The sequence below is a fragment of the Neodiprion virginianus genome, chromosome 2 (genome assembly GCF_021901495.1).
Source record: "Neodiprion virginianus isolate iyNeoVirg1 chromosome 2, iyNeoVirg1.1, whole genome shotgun sequence".
Classification (NCBI taxonomy): Eukaryota; Metazoa; Arthropoda; class Insecta; order Hymenoptera; family Diprionidae; genus Neodiprion; species Neodiprion virginianus.
The window spans coordinates 33,089,185-33,108,466 of record NC_060878.1 but is presented as its reverse complement, the minus strand read 5'-3'; the positions used below and the strand labels follow the sequence as shown (position 1 = coordinate 33,108,466).

General features: G+C 38.3%; 1 protein-coding gene across 5 annotated transcripts in view; it reads left to right on the top strand.

Moving 5' to 3' along the window:
- The first annotated feature begins 174 nt into the window (after positions 1-174).
- LOC124298854 (retinoic acid receptor RXR) overlaps positions 175-19,282 on the top strand; it is a 55,196-nt gene continuing 36,088 nt past the window's right edge. Inside the window, exons 1-2 of one of the 5 annotated variants that reach the window (XM_046751400.1) lie at positions 12,300-12,427; positions 18,567-19,185. In XM_046751400.1, the coding sequence (XP_046607356.1) occupies positions 19,101-19,185 (85 nt within the window). In that variant the 5' untranslated portion in view covers positions 12,300-12,427; positions 18,567-19,100. Of the gene's footprint in view, positions 700-12,299; positions 12,428-18,566; positions 19,186-19,282 lie in introns of those variants that run through there. The other 4 variants (XM_046751403.1, XM_046751401.1, XM_046751405.1 and 1 more) reach the window with 4 other exon arrangements.

Sequence of the window (19,282 nt, the reverse complement as noted above, 5' to 3'; positions counted from 1 at the left end):
TAAACGTGTAAATCCAAATCCGGTGGCCTTGCAATGCGAAATTAAATTCGTAATGATTGAAGTGAATGTTGAAGCAGTGATTATTGTGAAAATTTAAACCATTTCGACGACAAATTATTAATTCGGCCTCGAACTTATCGCAGCACCACCTAAGTCTAGTTATTAGTTGAGAGACAGCCAGTTTCCAAGTGGAGTTCGCCGTCACCGACAGCCCGTAGTTTCAATACGATCAACGGTATCGCTACACGGGCGAATGGGATGTAGGGAGGAGTGTGATTGGCGTGTTGAAAATAGGGCGGGAAAGTGAGTCCTTGGTAAGGTGGCGCCACCTGCGGTCGATTGTCGCGCTACAATTATTAGTCAAAACATCGTCGTATTTAGGGTTCTATTTATAGTAATGCACCCGTAACGTATTATCCCAGATTGTTTTTGGTTGAATGAAATAATCGAGGGTTATACAGGAGAGGTTACGATTGGAGAAAGAAAATTTTGGAAAAGTTCAACGACCCTGCGGTAAATGTGACAAGAATGGTACGGACCTACGGCCATGTTTACACTGTAGCGAATTCTGATCAATCGGGGGCCCTAAATTAAGCGGTGTTTGTTGAAAGAACAGTTGGACTTGGATTGGTAAGTGAATCGGTGACTATTTGGATTACAAACTGCGAACAGCGTCGGAGATGGATTCCAGCGACAGGGGTGAGAGCTATTCATTTATATATTTAAACATCACCCATCAATATTGTTGAGCGAGAGCGAGGAAGAGAGCTCTGACACGAATCGAACCCGGGGAGCAATGGCAGTGTCAGGGTCGTAAGAAAACTAGTTCATTGACACCCATTCACCCCCTGTGTGTTTAAACAAATGCCCCTATTTTACGACGAAAATCCGTGAAACCATACCGCGGTAAATTCCCCGTTACAACATCACCACCATCTCCGTAATAATTCATTGAAAAAAGGTCACCCACCGCTCTCCTCGAAATCTGTGTCACGCAGCTTACTCTTGTCTCCGACTGTACCGTTGAAATTTTACCCCACTATTCCTGCCTTGATTAACAAATTTTTTACGCCAAAGAACTTTGTCCTGTGCATAATATAACATTATTATAATACATGCGCATACAAATTATTTTTCTTTTTCTTTCAAATTTTTTTTACTACGTTCGACCCGAATACCGAGGAACAAAACGATCGTTACTTCTTGTAAACAAACCTCGTATATGATTCTGCGTACAGCTGGTACGACACATGGCTACGTACACTCGAAGCTGTTACGTTTACACCGGGTTTATTACCTTCTTTCGAACGGAGTTAATTAGGTCAATAACGCACAGGCGATTCGCCTTGTGTTATTGTTCTACCTCCCCCCACCCACTCCCCCCCCCCCCCCTGCCTCGTCGTATTTACCTGACGCAGAGTTTATCGGCACCTCAAATACCTCTGAATGCGTATGACACATACTTCTAATGGGTGTACGACCTCTGGGTCTTGGCGTTTACGGATTCCGCGTCTCGATATACGTGGGAATATTGTCTCGTGCTGGCCAGTTATTTCGGAGCAGGTTTAGAGTTACGGATTTTGCAAGAAGGCGACTCTGGCCTAACTACCTCTGTCCCCCCGATCTCACGTATAAGTATTTTCAAGGACGTTCTGTTCCATCGACAACAGATCTCATGGACCAACAGTGTATATATGTACATATATTTTAATTCCTATACATATACGTTTGTTGAGTTTAATTCGTAGCGTATCGTCTGTCTCCAGACTGGCTTGGTTTTTTTTTCCCTAATAAACACTTTCGACGATATTCCGGAGTCTTTCTTCGATTTTTTCTTCTTTTTTTTATATTACAGTGAAATTTGATTAATCTATTTTGGTAATTATACATGAGAATTGTCGGCTTAATTGTCCATTGTTGTTAAATTGGTTAATTCTCACAACTGCGTAAAGAAAAAAACAAACCAAAACGTTTATCAGTACGAATCTATATCTGCGTTCGAGATAATTTTTTCGAGATGTAGCGGAATGATAAGAGAATAGAAAACAATCGTTTCCAATTAAACAAAATCGTGAATCATCCTTCATTTTGCGACATACCTGTAGCAACATGCCATTTGGGTTTGAGAAAGATTTTTGTTCATTTGCCCATGATTTGTGATAATGAATATACGTTGTCTGAATTTGTTCGTCAAGAAGTCACCGCTAATGAACAAAGAAGTGAAATAAAATCGAAGCAAAAGAGAATATCTCTTGCAGAGAAATACCCAGGGTAACAAAAGTGTTGTTTTACCCTCACGGAAAAAACGCTCAACTTGGGCGTCAATTCGTACCCCTAATACATAGGTAATACTAAATTCCTACAAGAAGAAAATGGAGGGTACAAATTCACCCCCAAATTGAGGGTTTTTTCCGTGAGGGTAAGGAACAAATTTGACGTAGATAAGCTTCGTTCCCTTTTTCGGAGCAACAAATTCGTGGATTAAATATTCGCTTCGACGAGTATATTTGTACGTAATCGATGTAAACTTATTTTTACTTCAACCCAATTCCCGATACGAAAGCACAAAAGAAATTGCTTTTCACGCGACCATCACTCTCAACATGACTCATCTAATGCGATAAAGTGCAAGCGTTGATAATAATTAACGAACGGAAAAATAAGTCGTATTTTATATTGCGAAATAAATGTGTGCAAGCCTTGTGTCAGGCGGCACACTAAACTTCGTCGTCGTCGTCTTCCTCAAGGATACCTAAATTATACATACCGCATGACTATCGCCAAAAACAACGTGCGTGCCGTGCGGGCTTTAGCCTATTTCACATTATTATTCTCGCATATAGGTATAATGTTGCTGTTGATTAAGGGGTCAGAAAAATTTTGCGTTATACCCGCCTATTTTCGTAACTCATGTTACGAAAATGATACATGTATGCATGTATCTAATGCACGCACAGTTACATACCCACGTTCACGAACACTGTGAAAAAATCAAGGTCGAAAATTATCCTGCAGGTATATATCGTGTGATGAAATTTTATTAAACCCTCGATTCTCAACTACGCACCTTGATAATCGTAAAACCCTGTCATTACTCGAAAATTCCGTGTCAAGTGCGTACCTATACATCCGTTTTATACAGATACTCAGAGCTACCTAACAATAAGCTGCAAATCATCGCGCATTAATTCCCAACCTGGATATGGGTCAATGTTACGCGATCGTCTCCTCTCGCGCGTTATGTTCCGAATAATAGAAACCTTTGCCTTAACATGGTGCCCTACTCGCGTCGTCTGTTATCAGAATCACCAGCTTCTATCGTAACAATCTCCTCCTGCAGCAAAAAAGGGTAGGGGTTAAAAAACTAGAATTGTCGCATCGCAAACTGGGCCAGAATATCGCATTTTCATACATGTGAATATCTGATTTATAAAATTTTTAAACGTGGAAAGTCCAAGTACAAAAAATTGTAAATATAGAAAATCGAAATACAGAACGACAAAATATAGAAAATACGATTCTATATTATCGAGAGAAATTCTGACGATTTTACAGTTCGGCATTCTATGTTCTGACCTTTCTATGCTTTTACTCCTCCACGCTTTGACTTTCAACATTTTTAAATTTAATAAACGATATTTTCGCTTCTTTAAGAATTCGATATTACGGCCCTTTAATTTTTTGATCTTTCTATATTTTCACCCCCTACCCAGTAACACTTCCTACAGGCAAATAATTTTCCCAAAAATATTATATAAATTTATATACACGTCTAGAATGAATAAAACCTGGGAAATACGCACACCGCCTCGGAGTATGGTTACACATGAGTTGTAACGGATACATTTCAAGGTGCCTGCTATGAATTGGACTTTTTACAGATGTCTGTTCAGTATCCTGTATCACCTTTTACTTATCCTCGTGTCACAGCGCAGTCGATTTTTACTCCGATTCCCACCAACCTGTAGTGAGATTTCTCACATCCAGACGTAAATAATAAAATTACAGTCACACCTACAGCAGGTGTATAGATCGCCGATCGAAATATTGCGTGATATTTTATTCCTCCATGTTTTACCCCCTTCATTCATCGTATCGTAGAAGAAGAGAGTTCCTTTCGTGTTTTCGTTATTGTTGTTATTTTCGTTTCCTCCGCACCGTATACCGCTCACGCCGTTCTTCTTCTTCCTTACAAATTTGCATACATTAAACTTCATTTGCGTACCTGCAGCTATTACTTCGGATAGATATACGTATAAGAAATGCACCACCGGCAGCGCAGCCTGCGTGCTGAAAAAGATTAGAAAAATAAATAACCTTGACGATTCTCTCGCCGCGTTGCTTCCCCTTCTTTTTCGCACTTTCCGAGTTAGCTTATTCTTGCATTTAGACGGTCACACCTGCCCTCTTTTATGTGGGCGTAATAATTACGACCCGCATCCTCCTCACCCCACGTCTTATATACAACGCATAGAACACATCCCACTTCAGGGAGAATTGAATTGAGAAGTGATCCGGGGGTAGGGGATCGATTATTATAACGTGTTACGGGTTTCTCCGTTTTTTTTTCCCTCATTTTTAAGTTTTTCCACTTTTCCTTGCTCCAAAGTTTTCGCAATTTTTATTCTCACGCTCGGATTGTTTGATTGTCGAAACATGAATTCGGGATGCAAAAAGTCCCTGCGTGTGATGCAAATTTCAAAATCACAGTATATCATGCGCGGATATTTTTCTACACGACGCGAATAAAAATATGATGAATTTACAATTTCGATGCTGTCGAACAACAAAACTTGTGGATGACGGGTGAAAATTTTCATTTCCCAAATGTTATTACACGTCGTACACGATCCGCGTGTGTAGTCTACGTTATGTATAATATAACTGGTTGTGCCAACCGCAAGCTAACAAAGCGCCATTATTGATCGAAAATTGCACCCTCGTTTATATATATACGTATAATACATACGCGTATATACCTGGCTTCTCGGCGCGGGATATATAAACCGGCTAGACTTAGTTAAACCGTACAGCCGCGAATGCCAAGGTCGTTTTGTTTTACAGAGGCAGCTGGCTGCAGAGTGCAACATTGGAATGCGACGGAATTGTCTTTTTTTTCTGATTTCTATACGTAACGTATCGATACGTTACATGAGATATTTCTATTTTTTACAAGAATCGAACAAAAATTATCAAGCATACGAATTATTTTCGAAACAGGCACGAAAAGTTTTTGTTTTTTTTTGAACTTGCAACGATGTTCGCAAATTTTGCCAAAAAAAATTCCTGTGGACTTGAATTCGCGCAAAAAAAAAAAAAACTATTTGCTAGATATGGCAAATTCTGGATAGAAGTATCTACCTAAACAATTTTGTCGCGACACCATATTCAGCCTCGTACTGAAAAGTTGAAAGTAGACATATTTTTTTTTCACAACTTTTCTTCAAATACGCGGATAGGTACATTACGTGCTACCTACGCTAATATTCGCATCAGGTATGTACTTGAACAAAGAATAAAATAAAAGGGTGCCAAACCGTTTAATTTTTTCCCATCAACTTATACTAACTATATTTACCGTAGCGTAAATGAGTAAATTAATAGAAAAATACATAAAGTTGAAGTTAGTAACGTCAACTTAACGATACATGTTTAAAAAAACCTTTACTTCGCATACTTGAGATTGTCTAAAATTCAACTAGTAAATCATGGAAAACATGTTCATATTTCGAAAAGCCAACTCCCTGAAAGTAGTTCTAAAACTGTACAACGATCTATTCTCAACTTCAGCCTTGTCGTCTTTTTCCAGAATCTTTCATTCGACCTAAACGAATTTTTCGTGGGGTGCCACGATGGTGAATCGCAAATTATTTTTATCGAAAACACCCTGTAATAACAACAACATACATAGTAGTTTGAAATCAGTGACCACTGTGGTTGTATATTAAAAATGACTCGTCAAATTTCGTCACGGTAAAATATCTTTTCAGTGACTTCCTCCTGACGTGGCGTGACAATAACACCTTAAGTTCGTAGGATCGTCAATAATTATTGCCTGAAGATGATTGGCCGTAGCCGATCGAAACGTCGCGACCATTTAAATAATGAATAAAAAGATATTAAGAAACAAAATATATATATATATATATATATATATATATATATATATATATATATATTGCAATCAACAAAAAGTGCACTGCACACGGTAAATTCGCAGGCTTTTCGCTCGGGCGTAAATAAAAATTCTTATCTCCCCTCTTGACGCGCGTGCAGCTCGGTGCATGAACTAGCGTTACGTACCTGCGGTACGTAAGTACGTATTTACGTGGCATAGGTAGGCATGCATGCAATTGCGAACGGGAGACGCCGGCGGGCGGTAAACTCGGTCAAGGGCTGCACCGGGTTCGTAACGAGAAGTCGAGTCTGCGCTTTGCGTCGAGCAGCCGAACCAACCCTGCACAATATCTGCTGCCCGTAACCTTGCACCCGTTTACACCCGGGTGGATTCGTCGTCGGTGTGTGCAGTTTGCACCCGCGTAGTTTCGTCACAGTCCTCCTCCGGTATCGAAAACGCCCTCTGCTCTTATTACGTATTCATCTCTCTTTCGCTGCTGCGCTGCCGCAACCCTTAATTTTTATATTTCTCGCCGTTTTCCACGGTCGGATTATTGTAAAATTATTTGCAAAATTCGTCGAAAGTCGTTTCGCGGCTCCGGAAGTATGGTGAAAATATGAAAGGATATGTGTGACGTGGTTTTTGCGGTTTAATCGAAATAATAAAGACAGAACGTCGACGCAACTGGAGTTTGGGATTTTTTAGTCTTTACGACGATGTTCACCTTCTGATTCATTTTCAATTTTTCATTTTCTTGTTCACGTCAAAATCAAGTGAATCCAAACTTGTTACGCGGTGTAAAAAAATTCTCATACAATCTAAGTGTGACACACGATTGCTTAAAACAACGATAAATCTGTGAAGTGAAAATTACAGTTGATGGACAGATTATTGATAATTGGTACTCAAGTTACAAATAGAAGAAAAAAAAATGTACAATGAAAGTGGAAAATTAGCGGTGCAAGTTTAATAGACCGAAATAAATTTAATCGTAATTCGATATCCCGTCAACGAGTAAAAAAGAACATGGCATTGATACTTGCGAGTGTTAATTAAAAATTCCGTGATTCGTAATATTGCAGTGAGTTTACGTTATTCTGCAATATTTTAACTTGGCTGTAACATTTCAACTTTAAATCATCCTAAAACTTTGTGCAACATGTTTTTAAAACAGTGTCTTATATATTAGAAGCAAAGATTCTTACTTATTCGTGCGGTAAAATTTGTTTTGAGAAATGGAAGAAAGTTGCGATTATCCTTTCATATATTTATTAAATTCAAATTGAAAAGTATAAAGCGAAAATTTTTTCGTACGCATCATTTACGCTCGCGATACAACGTATTATTGTATGACAGGATTCCGTTCCGACAGGAACGTTTGCCGCAACGCGACACGATGGGAACGTTAATTAGGCCCAAAAAATTCAGGCTTTATGGCTGAACAATAGTTCGTCAAATTGGTTGTTTCTTTCGTCCCGGCCCGTCGTCTTGCACCAACAAACGATAATTTTCGTCTTCTATTGTCCGTGTGCGCAGCTGCTGCTGCTGCTGCTGCTGCAGCACCATCGAGTTTCTTGTATTATTCCACCAGACTCCGAGCTAGGCTCCAGTTTTCTCAAAGGTTATTACCCAAAAAGCTGCGCGTGCGTTATTGCTGGAATTAAAAGTTTAACGCGATCGAAACCTGAGCGCAAAATAGGAAACGAATATTTGTAGATTATATCAATTATTTCAAAATGTCGATAAATTTTGAAAAAATGTTATAATTCGGCTGATTTATACCGAGATAAGTCGTTGTTCTCTTACAGTTCCGTATAAATTCACCTCGTATCAACAGTTGTACGAGTAGCAGACAAAGCTATAAGCGAATCGCAGATGTTTAACGTGTTGATAAACGTTGTTATTTTTGCACTGACTTCTGTAATAATTATTGACTTACGACAAACGGATGTTTCAACTGCGCCGCGTGCATATTTTAAATCTGCACTCTGCAGTTTCGCGATATCTATGTAGAACCGAATATAGACAGGATATCGTACCTAACGTGATGTGGAAATAAACTCCGCAGCAGAGCTTGATTAGCAGGATTTGAGATTCAAACGCGTCGTGAAAATCCCAATCAAATGATAACCGTATAATATTATAGAATATTTTTTAAACGGTCGTCTCATTTGAATAAAATTCAGTCGCTCGATTATTAATTTAAATCTAAAATCGTTTTAAAGCTAGCACATTTCTATTCTTTCTTTTTATGTGTTCAATTATCATACGCTTTTATATTACTGATCGAAAATGATTTTCTATTTTACTTACTTGCATGTACGTGTAGTATAATATTCTCTGCATTTTTCCAGTCAATCAATTCCAATAATTATACTTTTTTCCGGACAAATTTTGACGTTGCTTAAAACGTTGCATTTTTCTTCTCAAAGATACTAAAGTCTAGGAAACTATTGAAGAATTTCTACGTGTAAATTTTTCTTACGCATTCCACATTCTAAAAAATGAATAACTCCACGTTTCAACTGAAGATCAACCGCGATCTTTCTCATTATTATCGTTGTTATTCTTAAATCGTTCGCAACGACCTGCCGTATATGGAAAAAGACGTAAAATTTTCACGACTGCCACGCATTACAATTTACGCTTTCCATTCCGCAGTGCAACAGAAATACGCATTCATGCTAATATATTCCGTAGTATAGAGGGATTATTTTTCGTTACAGAAAAGGCATAACGTGCAAGTTGTAACCTCCCTCTGGCAAAGAGGGATAAGGAAAAAGATGAAGAGATATATATATATATGCGATTCCTACAAAAATTCTCTTCCTAATTTGGCCCGGTTTGTAGGATATAAGGTACGAATGTGTCGAGCTGCTGGGCTGGTTAACCCTGAAGACATACGAGCACGCGTCATCGTTCTCTTCTCTTCTCTTCTCTTCCTCCTCTCTCCCTCTCTGCGTATATATAATATGTATATAATATACAGATAAAGCGCAAATTGAAATCTCCGGAAGGAGCTGAGCGCGGGGGGAAGAAAAAAAGTGGTAGTGAAAAAATAACTGCACCGAATTTATTGATACCAAAGTGACTTGTCTTCCTTCCATTTTTATCCCCTTCTCGACGCAGCGGAGTTAGTTAAACAGCGACCGTAGAATTCTCGGTTGAATTTAGTGTAGATTACGCACACGTGGTTAACGATGCACCTGTAATTCGACTCGATTCATGTCATGCGGGGACACGTATTTTCATCTTAGATCTTGTACAAACACGCAGGCAGAAAGGCGCCTCGCGTCGAGACGACGCCGTTCCCGCATGCAGTCAAAGACTGGTCTTCGAATCCACATCGCAAAAACTAGACGCTCCCTCCTTTTCTTCGTCGGTGAACCTTGAATTTAACTTAATGCCTCCTCCTCGTCCAGAAGGAGATGAACGGTCCAAACTTGCGGATTCTCTCTTCACTCGGTTGCCCATATTGCAATCATCCGGTGAATTATACGAGAATGTTTCCTTTTATGAGCAATTTTCATAATTCCAACATGTGATGGGCAACGGGTTGAAATGGCACGCGCGCGAAATATTTGCTGTATTATTATCGTACATCTTACGTTTTATCTTGTCTAATTTTACGTTCTCATCCGGAAATTGTAATCGTACGATCGCCCCGATGTTTTTTTTCACTCTTTCGGGAAGATCTTTTGATATTCGCATCTGCTGAAAACGATTTATTTGTTGTTGTTTTTTTTTACACAAGTTTCATTTATCTTTCGCACTTGCGATGGTTATTGAATTTTCGTACGTAAAACCTATCTACCTGTTTATCTGAAAATATATTCGAATTCTTGAATCATCGCCAACTGTGATATTTCAGTGAAAGTCGAAAGTTACGGCTTTCGCTGAGCGTTTATTGGGATTTTTTTCTTTACTAAAAATTGTCATAATAATGGCAATGTAAATGTAATGAGAACGTAATATGTCATTATTCACAACATTGAGCATGAAATATTGAAACATATACAAGTAATCAACTACAGTGAACACGTCGAGCAGAGGACATCGCAATAATCGTATAAAAAAGTAATCAACAATAGTTCGATAGGATTCCAATTGAAAGTTAACCTGAAAAGTTTTCAAAAGCGATTTATTTATTTATTTTTTTTTTTCATTTCTAGAATAAAAATAATCTAATTTAGATGGGTAGATAGAATCAAAATGATTTGAAAAAAATACACCGCAACAATAAATCTCGATTTATTTTGTGCTTGGTTTGCAAAACAAAAGTTCCTTTCGAGGCTGAATTCATGACCGTAACGAATTCGCAATGTAACGTGAATGATTGTAAAAGTTGGACATTTTTTTTTTTTCTAGCACACAGTTCAGGCAGCGCGTCGAACTGGTTTGCATGAAACCTCGGAAACTATGCGAGTCTCTAAAAAGTTTCTTGGCCGGATGTGGGGGTGGTGGTTTTTCTTATTTTATTTTTTGCAACATGAATCTTATGTTACGAAACCGCTTTTTTACACGCGAAAAAAAATTAAAAAAAGTAAAATAAAACACGGAGAGAGGTTGAATGTCGAAGAGTAATACACGCTTTGTTAAAAAAAAAAAAAAGAAAGAAACACAAAGATTGGACAAAAGAACATGAGTAGAGAATATTTCGAAGTAATACGTTCAATGCCCACGGTATTTCATATAATCGATATCGTTGGGGTGTTGTAAAATTAAATGTCCAACAATATTGGCGTAATGTAAGAAGTAAAATAATGTATGTATTTCAATGAACTATTGTAAATATAGTCCACTGAATAAAATGAGACGTCGTAGATATATATAGCCAGTGAAATAATTGCACGAATCTGGTAAATATTGAACGATATTGAAAGTGTAATTCGTCACGTGGCCTCATCGACATCCAAGCTTTTGTTGATAATTTCATCATTATCTATATCCTTCATAACGAATTCTTGAAGACCAGATCTTCGAAGCTTGCGAATACATTGCCTCGTTATAGATAAATAATGGATGCTCAAGGTACGACCGGCTCGCGATAATATAATCAAAAAGTGTCAATTTTCGGGGAACCAAGCTTTTGGAGGTATTTTTTGCCCGGTGTCGCGTGACCGATTAAATATTTCTACGTTGATCCATCTCATTATTTCGTAAAACATCGATTCGATTTGAAATTTTTTTTGCAACGTGATCGCATTGACGTCAGAAAATGCGCTCTCGGTCAGCTATGACCAATAAATGATCCCACGAAGTATACGCTGTAAAAAAAATGCGGTGTGAACTTGTATAAAATATTTTTTTTGCGTCAATCTAACACTATCTGATTTTCAAGTTCCGAATTGACCACAAAAATTGTTCTATAGTAGCTCACACCGTTCACTCTTCTCTTGGTCAATTTTAATACTGCCAAATTTTTTTATTTTGTTTTTTCTTTCTTTTCAAGTGTAACGTAATCGAACAATTTGCAAAATATATCCTGAAAGCCGGTCACGTATAGCGAAATAAACAAATGAAAAATCTGTACAATATCAATTCCCCAGAACGTACTTTCCGACAATCGCACCTTCACTTCACGACAAATTCCAAGCAGATTCGAAGTACCTACTCGAGAACGATACACACTGCATTGTCATACAAAAGCTTTCGAATCGCTCGCGCGACACCGCAAAGCGAGCAAATCCCAACAATATAAAACAACCGTACTACATCCGTCATAAGAGTAAGAGGGATTAGTGCGGGACGAAGCGTAGCTCCTCTGAATCATCGTCATCGTCATCATCGGCCGAGTCAGAACCAGAGCTTGAAAAGCTGCGGCACGAAGTGCATTGGGGCCCAATGCCGCGCACTAGAACTTGACTGTGCAGTCGCGAAAAGTAGGAGCAACGGTGCGGCGGTGTTGTATAGTTCCTCCTCCTCCTCCCCCCCCCTCTCTTTCTCTCTCTCTCTCTCTCTCTCTCTCTTCCTCTCTCGTCGACGACGACGTCGTCTCATCGTCAGCCTCGCGTTGCCGCTTCGTTGCTAAAGTCGCAGAAGGTGGAACCGCGCGCGTCGTCGTCGTCGTCGTCGTCGTCGGCAAAAGGGGGGTGACGGCGGTGGCGAGGGCGTGATGGGGGGGGGGGGGGGGGGGGGAAGCAAAGAGGGAGGAGGGAGTTTCAGAGTCAGTCAGTCAGTCGGTGAGTGGAGTTCGCGGCCAAACACCGCCGTCGACGCGCACTGCACGCTAAGTGCAAGCGAAAGCTCGATCACGGTTTAATACCCCGACCTCAAGTGTGCCGCACGAGACGTCCTTTTACAACCGAAGTGCGCATCTTCAGCTTCCGCGTTTTATATTTTTCCCATTTTCTCTTTCTTGTACTTTTAGTTTTTTGTGTTATTTATTTATTTGTTTAGTTATTTTTTTTTTTTTTTTTTTTTTTTATAGCAATAATTTTTACACCGGCACACCTACGCGCGCATCAATTCGACCAGAGGCAAACGTATAGATAGTTAATCGTACGTGTAAATACGTGTAATATCTCTCGAAAGTTTTTATTCGTTTTTCTCGCACCAATTCGTCCCAGATTTTTTTTTGGTCTCTGTTGTACCGTTTCCTTGTGGTATATAAGTCGTATCGCAATATGTCAGGTGTTATACGTATATTCATTCGGAAGCGCTGAGCGATTAATATTGCAAGATTATCCAGATTTGATTCGTCCCTTTTCAACATAATCGATGCTTTACTTATACGCAATATTTTTGAAGAACGTGTCGAGTCGACGTTGGTTCATTACGCGTATATATGTATATACACACACGCATATGCAGTATTTGTGTGTGATTATTAATAATACGTTATAGACAGTGATTGACAAGGAAATGGAATCTTAACGTATAAACCGTAATCTTGTAACGACAGTAATATTGACAATCTATAAATTTGCAATGTGTAGTTAAAATTATAACGCAGATGAATCGTGTATTGTTATAAATAAACATTCGGCTCGCTATGATTTGACAGTTGTTTCTTTAGTGGAATTAATTCATCAGGGACACACGTTATATACACGGTCGTACGGAATACATATTTCATTTTACATATATGTGTACATAATTTTGCCGCGTTTTAATCAAATTCGCCCGTCCTGTCGTCGCCTCGTTTCAATGATCGTAGTTTCTTCTACCCTTCGTAATTAAATATACAACAACAACATGTAAACAAGATGTACGCAATTTTGTCCATCATTTCATCACGTGTTGTGTCCGCACACGTTTCACTCCGTTTTCATCAGTATAATACCGAGACTAATTTCTATCAAAGGAAAATACATTCAGACCTGTATCTTGTTACTCATTCTTGTCGTGTTTTATTATCTTTTCGCTTTTTCTCTTCCATTTTTTTTTTTCTACCAACGTCATTCGCATTTTGTATTGTCAGATCGAAATTGACCGGGATACAACGAATTGCCTTTATAATACCGCGGCAGGCCCCGATCGGATAATGAAAAATGTGTAAAGAGAAAAAAAGGAACATGAATGGTGGAAGAAGCACGCCTGCCTGTACACCTTACACGTATACTGTACATAATCACGATTAGCACCGCTCGATCGCAATCTCGTAAAGAGTATATTAATAACAGCAGTTACGATTAGTAGCGAATAACCGATTTCCGTCGTCTCGCCTCGTCGCGGCCGAATTCGAACGAGCGTCTGACCGTTGCCAGTTTGTTCTACTCGCCGTTTTATCTCGCATTCGTAGTTTCGGCGTCGTCGGTGGTGCTGCGATGCCGTGAATACCGTCTCGTGGCGAATGGCGTTCTGAAAATCAGTTCGTGATATTGAATTGCAAGGTTTCCGTGCCGCTGAGAAACTGTAATAAATCACGTCTACGATTGTAGTTAGTCATTTTCATTCGTTCCTTCATCGGCTATCTCGTCGCTTAAACCGTCTGCGAAATTCGATTTTGATCGGTCTATTTGTTTTTTTTGTTTTGTTTCTTGTTAAGCGAATTACTTTGTTACACAACGTGTTGCGTAAAATGTATGCTTATTGTCGTAAATGATCGCAAAATGTACGAACTTCGATCGGTGGTTTGATTTTTAACACATTTCGTAGGATAATTTATGCTAGTTTTTCCTAAATTAGCGTGATTGGCAATATAACGTCATTGGGCTTGTGATAAAGTTGAACGGTATTGTACAAAGTGAGAAAGGAAACTTCAAAGGTGGGATAATTAATTGCAGCGATAAATTGAAAATCCAACTGTGCTTATCTCTTTTTTTTCTTTATGTAGCTTGTTTTGAACTTGCGTTGTTTATTAGTAAAACTTGTGTCTACCTGTACGCGTTTATTTCAATTTGAATAAACTTTCACTCAGCGATCATTTTATGTTATTGCAGTTTCGAATATTCGCGAGATGTCAAAATTACTGCTTTGTATACTTTGCGTGTTAATAAAGCATGCAAAAATAATTATTATTTGCAAAATTTTTACTTATACGGCTTGTGGATTAAACCAAAATCCGTTAATAATATCACGATATTATAATATAGTAGGTATGTATATTATAAACAGTATACAAGTATTGTAAAATATTCCTTGAAACGAATGAAATAAGAAACGCGAAGTAGTTTTCCAATTTACGCTTATTGTGTGAGGTTATTTTTTTATTTTTTTATTTCTTACAAGTAGATATCGATGCGTATTTTCGCAGCTTTACACGCTATCGGCAACGCTTGCCGCGACTGAATAATAATATGAACAAGGTCTCCTGTCAATCACGAAGGTTGTGCTAGACACCTTCGTCGATCTGCAATAACGATTCCGGTTCTCCGTACATGTATGAATTACAATATTATATCTGTAGGTACGGGAAAAAACGGAAAATAGGAAAATTAAAGGAAGTCTGAAGTGCGGATATACTCGCTTTAAAAAAATCAGGAAATTCTCAGGACTAATAACTCATTACATTATAGATTTATTTCAGAAATAGAAATGAGATTTTTCTGACGCTGAAATGCGGAACTTTAGATTCGCTGAAAAACTGCACTATTTTTCATTTCCGTTTTTCGAAAATCGTCGTTCGTCGTTTTAATATATCAGATTTTGGACGGTTTTGATTAAAAGTGTATAAATTACACTAAGAATCTTGGAAAATTCAATCCAAATTCTAAATTTTAATTAAATATTTGCACTACAACAAACCACAACTCGCATCGGACATTTTTGATATGAAAATAATGACCAGATAAAACAAGATGCGAATTTTCAATTATCAAACGTACGAGAATGTAAATTTTCTCGCTTCGTCACACACAGGCACTCTCTTTATTTAATAATAATTTTACGTTTCTCTGAATTATAAAATCTGTGTTTAATTTTCACATTACACGTAACATTTTTCGATAAAACTGTTTGGTTTTTTCATTCGTTCGCCGACAGGCTTGCACGTAAGACGTATCCATATCTCACATTTACGCTCGGTCAATACATATTGCACGGCTGGAAAGTTCTACCTCATTTAACTATGGATAATCGATGTTATTATTGCGCTGTAAAAGACAGACAAGCGAGAATTTTATGCCACTCGTCGTGCCCATGTTCCACATAATATATTGAAACGTCGCCCGTATTCCGCGCTATAATATGCAACGAATAATACCGCAGGGTTCATCCATATGTAATTTCGCGACAACTTGCGTGCGGTAAAATAATGAAATCTCTGCTTTTTATAAGTTTCGCGCGATACCTGAAAAGGAAAAGAACAAAAAGACAAAATTCCTTAAATTCATTGTAAAGAAGAACGATAAACTTTGCCGTGAAAATGTTCAATCGGAGTATTTTCGAAAACAGCGATTTAACCACCCTGCAGAACTGTAGTAGGTGAACCTTTTTTACCCAGGATAGGTATATTGATTCGCGTGTTTTTAACGTCGTCGCGTGTTGCAGTCGGCCATTGCTCTTGGTAATCGTCCCTCATCCTATTATATACGTACCTCACGTACGTAAATATCCCCTCAATTGGCCTGCAAGATGCAGTCTGTGATACACGTCTCCGCCGTTTTCTTTTTCTTTTTCCATTTCTAAATTATATTTTCACTAATTGCAAAAATTTAAATACCTCGGATACGGTTCAAAAATTTGTTTCTGTTACGGCTCCTCTTCTCTGCGGTCTGTAAATTCAACTTTATATTCATTTCATTATATCTATTTACTTTTGCATGTATAGAATATTGTGAAAGGCAGAGCGGTGTACGAAATACTTCAGAAAATTTGAAAATTATTATTCAAAAGAGCGTGTGTACGTTGAATTTCATGACGTGTTCGTATTTTATTTCTGCAAAGTCTTGACTAATTAATTTGTGTAATGTAAATTCATTTGAGGTATCCTTGGAATTCTTACGAATTTGCATTCTCTCTCTCTCTCTTTCCACTTATTTTCCACGTTTTACACTTTTATTTTCCATTTTTTCCTCCATTATTTTTTCTCTCTTTATTGTTTTTTGCTTCGCCGGTTATCCGCAAGGTGCGACGCGGTCACCTTGACTAGCTGCTTGCATCGTTGCGTCGTCGTCGTTCCGGCAAACAATCGTATCGTTTTACCACCGGCGGCCCGCCGACGACTCGATAAGCGGCTGCTGCACGCGGTAATCATTTTCGCGTCTGGTCATTATTTCTGTTTCCAAATTTCTTCGTCCCCATGTTCAACGAAAATCTACCAAACGTCGGGAGTTGTTATCAATTTTTTACAAAACTGGATATAAGAAAGAAAAAAAAAAAAAAAAAAAAAACAGCACGAATTATTACACGCGTATACATAAAGTGTATAATTCGAGTTTGAAATTTTCAACCGTTATATACTTGAAGAGTAAAAGAAAAAATCCACCCCGACCTTTGAAGTCTTCCTGTCGCGCGATGTTCGTTGTATGAAAAATGCTAATAGTTATATTTTTATACACAACCGACTGTGCGGATACACTGCGGACAGTTGAGAGGAATAATAAATTAACGAAATAGGAAAAAAGAATTGTAAAGTAAACGGGGTGGGGGGGGAAAACAGGGGGGTTGAAACAGAACGCGAAAATTTGCAAAAATAGGTTTGTTCGGTTGCGTGCACGCCGCGCTGCACATTATACATATACATATATATATGTATGCGTATTCGCGATATTATACATATATGTACACGCACGAGAATATGATGGATGTGGATGGGAAACGCGAGAGGAGAGGGAGGCTGATGCGGTCGTCGTTATATTACATATTATAACCGCCCCGCGTTTGAGGAGGTTGAAAAAAAAAAAAAAGGAGGCGGTTTATTATATGTATATGTATGTATCTATATACATAAATGACGACGCGTCGCCGGGCAAACGGCGCCGACTTCCGGCCGAGTGTTCACGTAGAGGGGAACTCTGCAGGCTTTTGCATCCGTTCGCGATGAGTGATGCACCGCGAATTTTTCATCCTTTCAAACTTTTATTCGGTTCTCTCTCCCTCTCCGATAATTCTAATAAAATAACTGCATTATTTGCACAGCGCAGAGCGAAACGGTGCTCAATATTATCGTATGTGAAAGCAATCGATCGAATAATCTCGAACTAATATCAATATACATAGTGTGTATGTATACGTATAATATATTGCACACTTTTTGCTTAGTCAATAAATTGCGCGTGTATATCGAGTACGGGGATATAAATTTCGCGAGCAAGAAAAGGTGAAATAAAAGAAAAGAAACACCAATGAAACCTACAAGGAAATATAAAAAAGCAAATAAAGAATGGAAAGAGAAATAGCGAAAAGCGTATCGGATGCAGCACGGCTTCTGTACCTACGTACGTCCCTACATTTGTGCATCTGTTCACGTATATATAGGCTGTAGAACTAAAACTCTAAAAGCAATCACTCACGGAGTCATTCGGAGCCAAGGAATTCCCAGACGATGACCGGGCGACGAGTGTAAGGCTGGTCTGCGGGTCGAGTCGAACTCCTGTTGTCGCACTTTTTCTTTTCGCTCTTGTTTATCTCGTTTCTTTTTACTTCACTTCACCTTGCGAGTCGGTATTTAGGTACCTGTAACCTAACTCACATCGGTATTCGCGGTAGTTGTAAACTGATGTTACACGTATTTATATGTAGTTATTACTTGCAAGTCGCCTATCGAATATGCTGTGTAATAAATTACTGTATTTTTTCTTTTTTTTTTTTTCTGAAATCGTTTATTTTCGTATTTTCGATACATTGAAAAGCGAATTTTTCCGATTAACGAAATGATTTGATCACGGAAGAAATTTCAATTAATCTAGTGGGAATAACGTGCGAATTAGTGACGATGAAAATGTGGCTTCGAAATTTGTTTCGGCAAATTTCAAAGTTATTTATGTTTTCGAAAAAAATTTTGTCAATCCTTTCACAAACGTAATATAAAGTTACACGTGCGATTATTATACGATAATTTCAGCTTCAGGATTTTCATCTATTACGCAAATTGTATTTAATAGGCGTGTCTCGCTGCAAACGCGCGCCAAAACGGATTATATTTTGCCGAATAAAAGATTGATTGAAAAGGAAACTTAAACTTGTAATAATAACAACAGAAACAACAACGACGACAAAAGCAGTGACAAAGGGAACGAAAAGTGTAAAACATTTGTGAACGATACCAAAATTTTCTAACAAAAGAAAGCGAGGAAAAAAAAACGTGCCAGTGATTTGTCGTTATTTTCAAAATATACGTTACATATACGTATATGCAACAGTGTACAAAGAATCTAAAAGAGAAAGAAAAATTTCATTTGCAATAAATAAACGAAGATGCAGATTCTGCGAGAAAATTGTGTCGTAATAATAACAATTGTAGCGAGGAGATAATAATCGAAGAATTGAATTTACATCGTGGATAAGGAAGAAAAAAAAGGAATAAAAAAGGGTGTTGAAAAGCGGGAAAGAAATACGCGAATTGTTCAAAGTGGCTGCGAAAAAAGAAGAATTCAAGATGATGAAAAAGGAGAAACCTATGATGTCCGTAACGGCCATCATTCAGGGAACCCAGGCGCAGCACTGGGCCCGTGGAAACACTTGTACGTATATCGAACATGCTTTTGCAAAAGATTTCGTGTAAATATAAATCTCAGGTAAAACAACCGCATCGAGATCCAAAAAGAAAAGGGTCTAAAA